At 43.3% G+C, this 13,818-nt stretch overlaps 1 protein-coding gene across 1 annotated transcript in view; it reads left to right on the forward strand.

Moving 5' to 3' along the window:
- Positions 1–13,818, forward strand: part of LOC137519377 (collagen alpha-2(IX) chain-like) — a 132,182-nt gene that overhangs the window by 32,840 nt on the left and 85,524 nt on the right. Inside the window, exons 6-9 of the mRNA XM_068238333.1 lie at positions 1,946–2,002; positions 5,574–5,585; positions 5,679–5,765; positions 11,284–11,337. Of these exons, the coding sequence (XP_068094434.1) occupies positions 1,946–2,002; positions 5,574–5,585; positions 5,679–5,765; positions 11,284–11,337 (210 nt within the window). The remainder of the gene's footprint in view (positions 1–1,945; positions 2,003–5,573; positions 5,586–5,678; positions 5,766–11,283; positions 11,338–13,818) is intronic.

Here is a 13,818-nt window from a genome sequence, read left to right on the forward strand (position 1 = left end):
AGGTTATGTAGCTGTTTCTAGCTGTTCTGGCTGTTACAGACAGCTGTAAACAGCCATTTCCTGTCTGTGAACATTGTTACATTGTGGCAGTTTGCCCAGAGTACCGCGGTACTCAGAGCTTCTTGTGGGAGGGGTTTCACCACAATATCAGTCATACAGCGCCCCCTGATGGTCTGTTTGTGAAATGCAATAGATTTGTCATGTAGAAGGGGGTATCAGCTACTGATTGGGATAAAGTTAAATTCTTGGTCGGAGTTTCTCTTTAAGTCTTTCTCTCCCGTAATACTCAGGGCTCTTTTCCACTATGAAATGCGATTGCAATTGCGTTTCAATTTCCACCAAGCGAATGCGATTGAGCTACTATACTCAGTATAGTAAAGCTCAATCACATCCGAAACGTAGCAGGACGACGATCACGTTTTGACCTAAATCGGATCGCACTAATGGAAATTGCTGCTGCAGTTTCCATTAGTTCAATGTACCTTGCGATCAGAATCAAATCGCAAATCACAGGATAGTGGAAAAAGGCCCTCAGGGACCAATTGCTGTCACACATTTTGAGCATTTGTGTGAGCTTAGACCTCTAGAGAGGGGCTCATTTCTTCCTCTACTCCATTTTCTCTCAACCCATAGAGATAACTAAGTTGCAGTCCATGGCCAAGTGGGAAATGGAGCTGGGACAAACGCTGTCTATTTCACGTTGGTGTAAATGTTGCCTCTCAATCAACAGAGGTAGTTGCTATTTTTCTCTCATTGAGACAAGCTTAAAGAGACACTGAAGTGAAAAAAAATATATGATATAATGAATTGGTTGTGTACTATGAATAATTACTAGAAGATTAGCAGCAAAGAAAATATTCTCATATTTTTATTTTCAGGTATATAGTGTTTTTTCTAACATTGCATCATTCTCTAATATGTGCAGATTACACAACACTCAGCATTCAAAATGATTCTTTCAGAGCAGTCTGTGAACTAATGACCTCTCCTCTGCCAGAGGAAAAGTAAATAGTTAACTAACAGTTGAGATAATAAAAGTCAGAAAACAGCCCTCTACATCAGGGGTCCCCAACCTTTTCCGGCCCGGGGACCACTTTCTGACATAGCTAGCATAGTTGCCTCAGTATAGGGAGTTTGGTTGCCCCAGTATGGCTAGTACAGTTACCCCAGTATAGCTAGTAGAGTGCCCAGTAAAGCTAGTATAGTGCCCAGTAAAGCTAATAGAGTGCCCAGTGTAGCTAGTATAGTGCCCAGTATGGGTAGGTAGTGCCCCAGTATAGCTAGTATGCCCCAGTATAGTTAGTATGCCCCAGTATAGCTAGTATAGTGCCTCAGTATAGCTAGTATGCCCCAGTATAGCTAGTATAGTGCCCCAGTATAGCTAGTAAAGCCCCAGTACAGCCAGTATAGTGCCCAGTATAGCTAGTAAAGCCCCAGTACAGCCAGTATAGTGCCCAGTATAGCAAGTATAGTGCCTCAGTATAGCTAGTATGCCCCAGTATAGCTAGTATGCCCCAGTATAGCTAGTATAGTGCCCCAGTATAGCTAGTATGCCCCAGTATAACTAGTATAGTGCCCCAGTATAGCTAGTATGCCCCAGTACAGCCAGTATAGTGCCCACTACGCCTAGTATAGTGCCCCAGTATAGCTAGTATAGTGCCCCAGTATAGCTAGTATAGTGCCCCAGTATAGTGCCCCAGTATAGCAAGTATAGTGCCCCAGTATAGCAAGTATAGTGCCCCAGTATAGCAAGTATAGTGCCCCAGTATAGCAAGTATAGTGCCCCAGTATAGCGCCTCAGTATAGCTAGTATAGTTCCCCAGTATAGCAAGTATAGTGCCCCAGTATAGCAGCACACACCTCTACCCCCCCCCCCCTGCCGCCGCTGCCGCTGCAGTTACCTTGGCCAGCGGTCTCTCTTATTCCCCTCTCTCTCTCTTCCCAGCGTGTGAGTAACAGCGCGCCCTACGGCTGCTGTGATAGAGAGGGAGGAAGCAGGAAGGTGAGAGCGGTTCCCATAGTAACGGCGCGCCGCTACAGGAAGCCGCTCTTTCTCTCCTGTTTTCCTCCCTCTCTATCACAGCAGCCGCAGGGCGCGCTGTTGTGACACACACTGGGAAGAGAGAGAAGGGAGAATATAAGAGACCACGCGGCCGCCAGAGGTAACGGAGCGGCGGCCGTGGAGGGGGCGGGGCGGGCAGACAAGAGGACAGTCCCGCGGCCCAACTGGAAACGTCCTGCGGACCACCAGTGGGCCGCGGACCACAGGTTGGGGATCCCTGCTCTACATGACTTTGAAAGTCGTAGAGATAATGGCTTTTTTTGTATAGAGAGAACAACTGGAGTTTCTTAACTCTTCCTGTACTGGAAACAATTAGACTAATGTATCTGATCTTAATGTTTTATTTCTTAGCTGTACTACACATCTAAATCATAATATCATAGTTTTTTTTCCGCTTCAGTGTCTCTTTAAAGGTTCGTAACAGGACCTATATTACCTCTGCTATGTTACATGGAATGGATAACAACAGGTCTAGTGAATGTTTTGGACAATGTGGAACAGAGGGCAATTGCTCCCATATTTGGTGGTTTTACCCTTTGGTCCAAAGTTACTGGTCAGCAATTGCTTCTCTCATCATTTCAGTCTTGGACAAAACTGTTTCCCCTGATCTGTTTATGTTGCTGCTGGGCGACAAACCACAAGGATGGAAATTCACTCCCCACCGATTGGCCCAGCACATAGCCAGGGCTGCCAGGCTATATATAGCTAGACAGCTGCACTTTCAATTGATATGACTACCAAGAACATTATTACTGATATTCTCATATCTGAAAGACTGATTGCAATTGTTAATGACCCTATGGATGTATTTACCAAAATCTGGCAGCCTTGGCTTAATTATACTGATAACCCGTGTCTTCATTCCCTAGTCCTTACACCATGATTTATTTTCACCATATTTGCATTGTGGCTTTTCGATGCTTGTATCTATGATGTTGCACCAATATCGACCTTCTGTTACCCTTACTGTTACCATGATTTTCTGGAGCCCCGTGGATCATATTTTTGACTTCTCTGTTTATTGTCAAATGTTTTCATGCCTTTTTCCCTTAAAGAGAATCTGTATTGTTAAAATCGCACAAAAGTAAACATACCAGTGCGTTAGGGGACATCTCCTATTACCCTCTGTCACAATTTCGCCACTCATCGACGCATTAAAAGTGGTTAAAAACAGTTTTAAAAAGTTTGTTTATAAACAAACAAAATGGCCACCAAAACAGGAAGTAGATTGATGTACAGTATGTCCACACATAGAAAATACATTCATACACAAGCAGGCTGTATACAGCCTTCCTTTTTAATCTCAAGAGATCATTTGTGTGTTTCTTTCCCCCTGCAGCTATCTTCCACTGAAGTGTCAGGCTGTTTCTTACTGCAGAGTGCAGACCGCTCTGCCTGTATGTAATTCATCAGTGTGTGAAAGCCCAGCCAGCTCAAAGGAGGATTTATCCAGCTTGTAAAAGATAATAGAGCAGAGAGAAGCTGCACTAATCTAAATAACACACAGGCAGTGTGCAGAGAGGGGCCTGGAGGGGGGAGATGCATCACAGAACCACAACACTGAAGAACTTGGCAGCCTTCCAGAGACAGGCTGACAAGTCTGACAAGAGAGAGATAAGTTGCTTTATTACAGAGATGGTGATAGTAGAATGTGCTGCAGTAAGCCAGAACACATTAGAATAGCTTTTGGAACTTGTAGGATGATAAAAAACAGGATGCAATTTTTGTTACGGAGTCTCTTTAAGGGACGTTTATCCGCTTGTATACCGTTAAACTGAACTCATTGTTCAATAAAACACTTTTGAAACTAAACTGCAACTGAAATAGTCTAATGCAATGTTATAAATAAAGCTATATAACTGAAAATAAAATTATGAGACACTTTTTTACTACTAATTTTCTATTGATTATCTGTAATACATATACAATTCATAATCTCATTAGTTTATTTTCACAACAGTTTTGCTTTAACCAGTTCGGCCTATCTGGACGAGTTTTCTCGTCCAGATAGGCACTGCTGCTGCCGCCGGCTGGTGCGCGTGATCAGGCGCGCCTCCGCGCACGCTCCCGCCGCCCGCCGCTAGCCCCCCGATCAGTGAATGGGAATATAATTCCCATTCACTGATCTAACTTCCCCGCAGAAATACCGACGCTTTCTATCCAGAGAGCGCGGTATTTCTGCCCCCAAGAAACTTCTCCCCAGCATTTTAGTTCCTGGATGCGAGATCGTTCACATCCAGGACTTTTTTCACTGTGGCCATCTTGTGGCCAAATAGTAAACTGCACCCACATACATTTTTAATAAAAAAAAAATATTATTTTACATTTTGAAATTAGCAATTTCCCTCCCACACCAAAAATTACCCACATACATTTTTTTTATTAAAAAAAAAATACAATAAAAAAAACCAAAAACAACATAAATAGTTACCCAAGGGTCTGAACTTTTTAAATATGCATGTCAAGAGAATATGTTATTATATTATTTAAAATTATAAGCTTATAAATAGTGATGGACGCAAATTGAAAAAATGCACCTTTATTTCTAAATAAAATATCGGCGCCATAAATTGTGATAGGGACATCGTTTAAACGGTGTAATAACCGGGACAGATGGGCAAATAAAATACATGAGTTTTAATTACGGTAGCGTTTTTTAATTTCAAACTATAATGGCCAAAAACTGAGAAATAATGAATTTTTTTCATTTCTTTCTTAATCTTTCTGTTAAAATAGATTTAGAAAAAATAATTCTTAGCAAAATGTACTACCCAAAGAAAGCCTAATTAGTGGCGGAAAAAACAAGATATAGATCAATTCATTGTGATAAGTAGCAATAAAGTTATAGGCGAATGAATGGGAGGTGAACGTTGCTCGGATGCATGAGATTTTTCAGCACTGCGGCGCTGAACCGGTTAATTGGTCCAAACCAGATTTGCTGAATCACAAAGGTTGTCCCTCCCTTCATAACCTTACCAGACTATAGGCTTGATTCACAAAGCGGTGCTAACAGTTAGCACCCTGGTGAAAAGCCCCTTATCACGCCTAAACTCAGTTTAGGTGTGATAAGTTTAGGCATGATAAGTTTAGGCGTGATAAGTTTTAACTGGGTTAGGACTGCAGTGAACAGCTGATCAAAAGTTTTGCGCTAGCAAAGTCTGGTGCACTTCGCATAGAGTTTAATGGCGCTGCTTTGCGCGCAGGACTTTGCGCGCGATCTAAACTTATCTAAACTTATCACGCCTAAACTGGCTTTTCACCAGCGTGGTGCAATGGTTATCACGCCTAAAGTCTTTTACTGGGTTAGCACCACTTTGTGAATCGAGCCCTAGGTCTTTAGTCATAATTTCCATACTGAAACCTATTACTGCATCAACATGCTGATTTATTCTATAAAAACAACTTGGTGAATAGAAATGTTACAAAGCAAGAAAAACCTAAAGCATTATGTGCATTCAACAAAAAATAACATTTTTTTTCTCTTATTTTCTTTTTCTTTGCCTTTATACAGAAAGATGAACGGGTACGTATTCTTATGTATGCAAAGTCACACACTAATTATTATGCAAAGTTACGCTCTTTTAATGTCATGCTTCTTCATTTTTCCACTTTCTAGTGTGTAGATCTAGGTGAAACCACATCTCCATCCAGCTGCAACTGTCTCCCGGGTGATCCCGGCTTTGCTGGATTTCCTGGTTCAAAGGTAAGGCAGGCAATAACTATTGGTCATAAAGCATTGCACTGTGCATGGGATACGTGCCATCTAATTTTTCTCTCCGCGTGCCAATGGGACTGCAGCCTATTGATTTCAATGGACTGCATTTCCCTGTTTGAATTCGCATGCGGGAAAACGTGGAAGATTGGCATAAGTGTAAACTGGTCCTAAGGATGAAAAGGGCAATTCTTATTGAATCATGTCTATTTCAAGTAGTTGAATAAGCTGCTTTATACTAAAATCCAGTACGGTGTAAAATTAAGTTTATTTACAAATTAACAACCTACAAGGTGCATAAACAGGATTAAAACTTACATAAAATAAATATGCGATATGACAACCCTTTGCCTTTAAAACAGTGCCACTTTTCCTAGGTACACTTGCACACTGTTTTTAAGAAACTCAGCAAGTAGGTTTTTCCATACATGTAGAACTCTGCACAATGTTTCTGTAGATTTAGATTCCATGGGATGTCTGACAGACTAAATAACATTGACATCAGGGATCTTCTGGATCCATGTCATCCCTTCCAGAACTCCTTTTCTGCTGAAGATGTTTCTTTAACCACGGATCTGTGTTTAGAATCATTAACTGACGGCAGAATGAATCTCGGACAGATCATATAATCTTGTAGGTTGTTGATTGATAAAAACATTTTATATTATTATTTATGAAGACATCTTACTTTACAGCATTTTTTTCATAAGTGCCTAAAGGTTTTGCATGGTACTGTACCTGTGACTATATCTACTCTAAACCTCTCCATATGCTTCAGTGAGTAGCCACCTTGCACTGCTGTCAGCTGTTAGGCTTTCTCTCTAGTTGTTGCAGGGTACAGTGCTGCCCATAAATTTTCATATCCCTGGCAGATTTTGACATAAAGTTACTTTTATTCAACCAGCAAGTAATTTTTTTTATGGGAAATGACATAAGTGTCTCCCAAAAGATAAGACAATGTTATTCGGGCGGATTATTACAAAAGGCATTATTGTGGAAAAATAACATTTCTCAGTTTTTATTTAAATTTCAGCAAAACGTGTCCAGTCCAAAATTATTCATGCCCTTCACAAATTGTCACAGTCTGTGGGAAAGTTCTATACCATTCCAAATAGTCCAAGCTGTTCTAAAGCATCCTAATTACCCTGCTTAATTGGGAACAGCTGTTTTAATCAATTCAACAGGTGAAAAACAGCAGCTCTCAGTTGGTTTGTAGACAGTCATGGCTAAGACAAAGGAGCTCAGTGAGGACCTGCGGCTAAGCATTGTGGCTGCTCACAAGTCAGGAAAGGGCTACGAGACCATTTCTAAATGTCTTCCAGTTCCAGTGGCTACAGCGCAAAGTATTATTTAAAAAATACAAGATGTCCTGCACTGTGGAAAATCTCAGAGGATGTGGTCGGAAGCCAAAAGTGACACCTGTGTTGGCCAGGAAGATAGTGAGAGAGGTGATAAAAAATCCAAGGATCACCACCAAGGGCATCCTTGTGAATCTGGGCTATGCTGGTGGCAATGTCTCAAGGCAGGCAATCCAACGGACACTGCACACCCTGCTGGGTTCCACTGATGCAGAACAAGGAGGATGCCACTTCTCCAGATAAGGCACACAAAAGCTTGGTTGGCCTTTGCAAATGCTCATCTGGACAAAGAGGAATACTTCTGGTCTTCTGTGAAACAAAACTTGAATTGTTTGGTCACAATGATGTTTCCTTCCTTTGGCGTAAAAAAAGGAGAAACCTTCAATCCAAAGAATACTTTTGATGAAGGAATCCGCACACAGACTTTCGGGAACAACCAATGTGAAGTTTATTGTCCCATCACATACATGCACAACAAATGTCTGACCTGCTTAGTCCCATGATCGTTTCGGGGCCACTAAGGGTCCCCTTTGTCAAGGCAGATAGCAGAAAAACAAATACCATTTGTTTTTCTGCTATCTGCCTTGACAAAGAGGACCCTTAGTGGCCCCGAAACGATCGTCGGCCTAAGCAGGTCAGACATTTGTTGTGCATGTATGTGATGGGACAATAAACTTCATATTGGTTGTTCCTGAAAGTCTGTGTGCGGTCTCCTTCATCGGAAGTATACTGTTGAGCAGCCTAGGAGTTCAGCACCAGCATATCCACTGATGTGAGTGCGGTTCTTTTTTAACCTCCCTGGCGGTATGGACGAGCTGAGTTCGTCCAGCAAAAACTTGCAAAAAACGTTAATGACGAGCTGAGCTCGTCCATGCCGACAGGGAGATTTCCTGTTTCTCTGCCCCGCCGGCTGCATTTTTTTCTTATCAGAGGGATTCCCCAGGATGGCTGGATGCCTGACTGCACGCTGTGGGTAGCGATCTGTGCTACCCACAGCGTGCAGAACAAGCATCCAGCCACCCTAGGGAATCCCTGGGCAGCCAGCGGGGCAGAGAATGTGCGGGGGGTCCCCCTTGTATGTGGAGGCTGTGCTGGCAGGGGATCCCCCTCTGTGCAGGCGGGGGGATCCCCCTTCTATTGTGGCTTTTGCGGGCGGGGGGATCCCCCTCTGTGCGGGTGGGGGGATCCCCCTTCTATTGTGGCTGTTGCGGGCGGCCTATCCCCCTCCTCCCCCTCCCTCCCGATGTCCCCCCTCCCGATCTCCCCCCCCCCCCCTCTCTAAGCCCATTGAGTAAATAGATTTACTCACCGAGGGCTTTCTCCAGCGACGGCAGCAGCACTTCCTCCTCCATCTCCGAAGTCCCGGTCTCTGTACAGTTACATTACGAGGCTTGGTGACGTCACCAAGTCTCGTAATGTAACTGTACAGAGAACGAGACTTCGGAGATGGAGGAGGAAGTGCTGCTGCCGTCGCTGCAGAAAGCCCTCGGTGAGTAAATCTATTTACTCAATGGGCTTAGAGGGGGGGGGGGAGGAGATCGGGAGGGGGGACATCGGGAGGGAGGGGGAGGAGGGGGATAGGCCACCCGCAACAGCCACAATAGAAGGGGGATCCCCCCACCCGCACAGAGGGGGATTCCCCCTGCCCGCAAAAGCCACAATAGAAGGGGGATCCCCCCACCCGCACAGAGGGGGATCCCCCCGCCCGCAAAAGCCACGATAGAAGGGGGATCCCCCCGCCCGCACAGAGGGGGATCCCCCGCCAGCACAGCCTCCACATACAAGGGGGATCCGCCGCACATTCTCTGCCCCGCTGGCTGCCCAGGGATTCCCTAGGGTGGCTGGATGCTTGTTCTGCACGCTGTGGGTAGCACAGATCGCTACCCACAGCGTGCTGGGGGGGGGGAGGATCGGGAGGGGGACATCTGACTACCTATAAATCTGGCTAAACATCTGGCTCACTATATACCTGGCTAAACATCTGGCTCGCTATATACCTGGCTAACTATACTTGGCTAACTATACCTGGCTGCACATCTGGCTAACTATACCTGGCTGCACATCTTCTACCTATACATCTGGGTCTTATACTCACCATTGGCATGCTGATCCCTCGTCGCGTACCTCTGATAGCTTCCCCAGTGTCTTCTTCCATGTCCTTTGGCGGATTTTGCTTCTTCCTCAGCGATCACATGTCCCCCGTTGATCGGCGTTGATGACACCAGGGTCACACAGCGTCATCAACATCTTGCAGAAAACACTTTTTTTTTTTAAATTGAATTCAATACAATAATCTGTATTAAATTTAATATTAAAAAAAAATTGGTTGCAAAAAAAAAATGGTTGCAAATTATTGGAAATTAATTGAAACACTTTTTGCATGGAAATCCTGGGGAAACTGAACGCCAGGGTGGTTAATTCAATCCAAAGAACACCATCCCTGCCCGTCAAACATGGTGGTAGGGTTGTTTTTTCAGCCAATGGACCAGGGAACCTAATCACAATAAACGGCACCATGAAAAAAGAGTAATGCATGAGGATTCTCAACGACATCAGGTAGTCTTCAGAAAAACTTGGCCTTGGTCACCAATAGACGTGTCAGCAAGACTATGACCCAAAACACACAGCAAAAGTGGTGAAGAAATGGTTAGCAGACTACAACATTAACATTTTGGAGTGGTCCAGCGGGAGTCCTGACTTGAATCCAATTGAGAGTCTGTGGAGGGAATTTAAGATATGAGTGATGGCAAGAACCAACCTGAAAGATTTTGAGCTAATTGCTAAAGATGAATAGGCAAACATACCCATGGAGACATGCAGAAAGCTGGTCTGCAATGGAAGCGTTTGATTGCTGTAATAGCCAATAAAGGTTATTGAGAAGGGTATGAATAATTTTGGACTGAACACTTTTTGCTCAAATGTAAATAAAAGCTGAGAATTTGTTTCCCCACAATAATGCCTCTTGTACATTGTCTTATTATCTTTTGGGAGACACCTATGTCATTTCCCATCAAAAAAAAAATACTTGCTGGTTGAATAAAAGTAACTTTAAGTCAAAATTTGCCAAGCGTATGAATAATTATGGGCAGCACTGCATTTGCGTGTTTTTTTTTATTTTTGCATATTGGATATTATGTGCATGGTTTCAAGTGGAGACTGCACACATTTTCATGAGCAGCATGATACACTGTAGCTGATAACGAGCCTGCATCTATATAATGGCCAAACACTGGCACCCAAATCATACACCAGGTACCGATGACTGGTTCCAGGAACATGAATTCTGCATGGGGGGTGAAGACTGCAAAAGGTGAATATTGATTAGCCTGTCCTGTTAGGGTATTGTAATGGTTAAGGCCTCTGCCTCTGACACAGGAGGTTCAAATCTCGGCTTTTCCTATTCAGTAAGGAGTTCTTGGGTGAGACTTCCTAACACTACTACTGCCTACTGAGCACGCCCTAGTGGCTGCAGCTCAAGTGCTTTGAGTCCAACAGAAGGAAAGTGCTATACAAACACTGGAATTATTATTTTATTATATATAGAATTTTATATTACAGAGATGTTAATATCTAAAGTGAAGGTAAGAGTGGGTAGGGCCCTCACTTCTATTGCTGTATAGTTCCTTAAAGAAAACCTGAACTGAAAATTAAGTCAAAATATACATACACAAGTCATACTTACCCCCCGTGTAATCTACTCCTCAATCTCGTTCTTTTTTCCCGCATCCTGTTTGTCCACTGTGATCAAGGAAATTCTCCGTCCTCCATTTTGAAAATGGCCATTACCCCATAACCGCTTACTGGTCAGCACACTGTTAAACTGTAACATTGCCCACTTGAGCCATAGGGAAACTGACATTACTTGGCACATCAGTTGTCCTCTCAGCTATAACTGACAGCAACTGATAAATAACTGACAGCAACTGATATATTTTAATTCTGACAAAATGTTGTCAGAACTGGAAGGGATTGTTGTCAGAAGAAAATGGTGAGCTTCTGAGAGGAACTGATGGCAAGGTAACTACCGTATGTAATGTTCATTTGAAGTTACCTCGTGTTTATTTTAAATAATTTTACTCAGTACAGGTTTTCTTTAAGTACTGAACAACATGCTTCTTTGCATTTGGCTGAGCTTATACTTTATTTTATAGGGAGAAAAGGGAGACCAGGGACTTTCTGGTTATACAGGAATTCATGGAAGACAAGTAAGTTTAACAAAGACCACAACAGAAAACAAAAAAATGGTTGTTTTTAATGTGGTATTTAATACAAGCCTGTGAAGCTTCCACAGCATGTGTAACTTGACGTTATGTGGGCATTGACATTTGAGTATAAACATTCATTATGAGGGCAGGGATGCTTTCCACAACTTTGACCAACAGTACACCGTTTACTGCATAAGCAATCATGAGTTTCCATAGAACTTTTGCTCCCTCCATATCGTGTACCTATGAATATGCCGCTGGGAGACTTGGGCACAGGTTACAGCTGATATACGGTTTATCCTGCTCCTGCACAAGTCCCAGCGGCGGTAATTACTATTCCCCCTCCAGGTCCATGTGGATGGTGGGGAATGATATAATTCGGCTGCCAGCCCTTGCTGGCGGACAAATTACAGTGTTTTTAAAGTAACTTAAAGAGAACCAGAGACGAAGCACCCTCATGTATTTTACCATATACAGTGGGTTGCAAAAGTATTCGGCCCCCTTGAACCTTCCCACATTTTGTCATATTACTGCCACAAACATGAATCAATTTTACTGGAATTCCACATGAAAGACCAACACAAAGTGGCGTACACCTGAGAAGTGGAACGAAAATCATACATGATTCAAAACATTTTTTACAAATCAATAACTGCAAAGTGGTGTGTGCATAATTATTCGGCCCCCTTTGATCTGAGTGCAGTCAGTTGCCTATAGACATTGCCTGATGAGTGCTAATGACTAAATAGAGTGCAGCTGTGTGTAATCTAATGTCAGTACAAATACAGCTGCTCTGTGAGGGCCTCAGAGGTTGTCTAAGAGAATATTGGGAGCAACAACACCGTGAAGTCCAAAGAACACACAAGACAGGTCAGGGATCAAGTTATTGAGAAATTTAAAGCAGGCTTAGGCTACAAAAAGATTTCCAAAGCCTTGAACATCCCACGGAGCACTGTTCAAGCGATCATTCAGAAATGGAAGGAGTATGGCACAATTGTAAACCTACCAAGACAAGGCCATCCACCTAAAGTCACAGGCCGAACAAGGAGAGCGCTGATCAGAAATGCAGTCAAGAGGCCCATGGTGACTTTGGACGAGCTGCAGAGATCTACAGCTCAGATGGGGAACTCTGTCCATAGGACAACTATTAGTCATGCACTGTATAAAGTTGGCCTTTATGGAAGAGTGGCAAGAAGAAAGGCATTGTTAACAGAAAGCATACGAAGTCCCATTTGCAGTTTGCCACAAGCCATGTAGGGGGCACAGCAACCATGTGGAAAAAGGTGCTCTGGTCAGATGAGACCAAAATGGAACTTTTTGGCCAAAATGCAAAACGCTATGTGTGGCGGAAAACTAACACTGCACATCACTCTGAACACACCATCCCCACTGTCAAATATGGTGGTGGCAGCATCATGCTCGGGGGTGCATCTCTTCAGCAGGGACAGGGAAGCTGGTCAGAGTTGATGGGAAGATGGATGGAGCCAAATACAGGGCAAACTTGGAAGAAAACCTCTTGGAGACTGCAAAAGACTTGAGAATGGGGCGGAGGTTCACCTTCCAGCAGGACAATGACCCTAAACATAAAGCCAGGGCAACAATGGAATGGTTTAAAACAAAACATATCCATGTGTTAGAATGGCCCAGTCAAAGTCCAGATCTAAATCCAATCGAGAATCTGTGGCAAGATCTGAAAACTGCTGTTCACAAACGCTGTCCATCTAATCTGACTGAGCTGGAGTTGTTTGGCAAAGAAGAATGGGCAAGGATTTCAGTCTCTAGATGTGCAAAGCTGGTAGAGACATACCCTAAAAGACTGGCAGCTGTAATTGCAGCAAAAGGTGGTTCTACAAAGTATTGACTCAGGGGGCCGAATAATTACGCACACCCCACTTTGCAGTTATTGATTTGTAAAAAATGTTTGGAATCATGTACGGTTTTCGTTCCACTTCTCCTGTGTATACCACTTTGTATTGGTCTTTAATGTAGAATTCCAATAAAATTGATGCATGTTTGTGGCAGTAATGTGACAAAATGTGGAAAACTTTAAGGGGGCCGATACTTTTGCAAAACACTGTATATCAATGGGAACATGACAGTAAACACCTACTCTGCAATCTGTTTCATTCTTCTCTGCTAAATCTGCCTGTTATCAGCCCTCATAAGAATCCCCGACTGAGTATTCAGTCTAGCTTTTCCTGGAATGATTATAGCTGAGTCAGTCTTCTGTGATGTCTTTTCAAGCCCAAGTCTGCCCCCTTGTGGCTCTGCTTTGCTGCTATTTATCCTCGAAGCATCAAAGCTGAGCCACAAGGGGACAGGCTTGAAAAGACATCACAGAACTCCGCTATAATCATTCCAGGAAAATCTAGACTGCATGCTCAGTCAGGGATTCTTATCAGGGCTGATAACAGGCAGATTTAACAGAGAAGTATGAAACCGAGAGCAGGGTAGGTGTTTACTGTGATGTTCCCATTGATA

Source organism: Hyperolius riggenbachi, chromosome 5 (genome assembly GCF_040937935.1).
Source record: "Hyperolius riggenbachi isolate aHypRig1 chromosome 5, aHypRig1.pri, whole genome shotgun sequence".
In the NCBI taxonomy this organism is placed as follows: Eukaryota; Metazoa; Chordata; class Amphibia; order Anura; family Hyperoliidae; genus Hyperolius; species Hyperolius riggenbachi.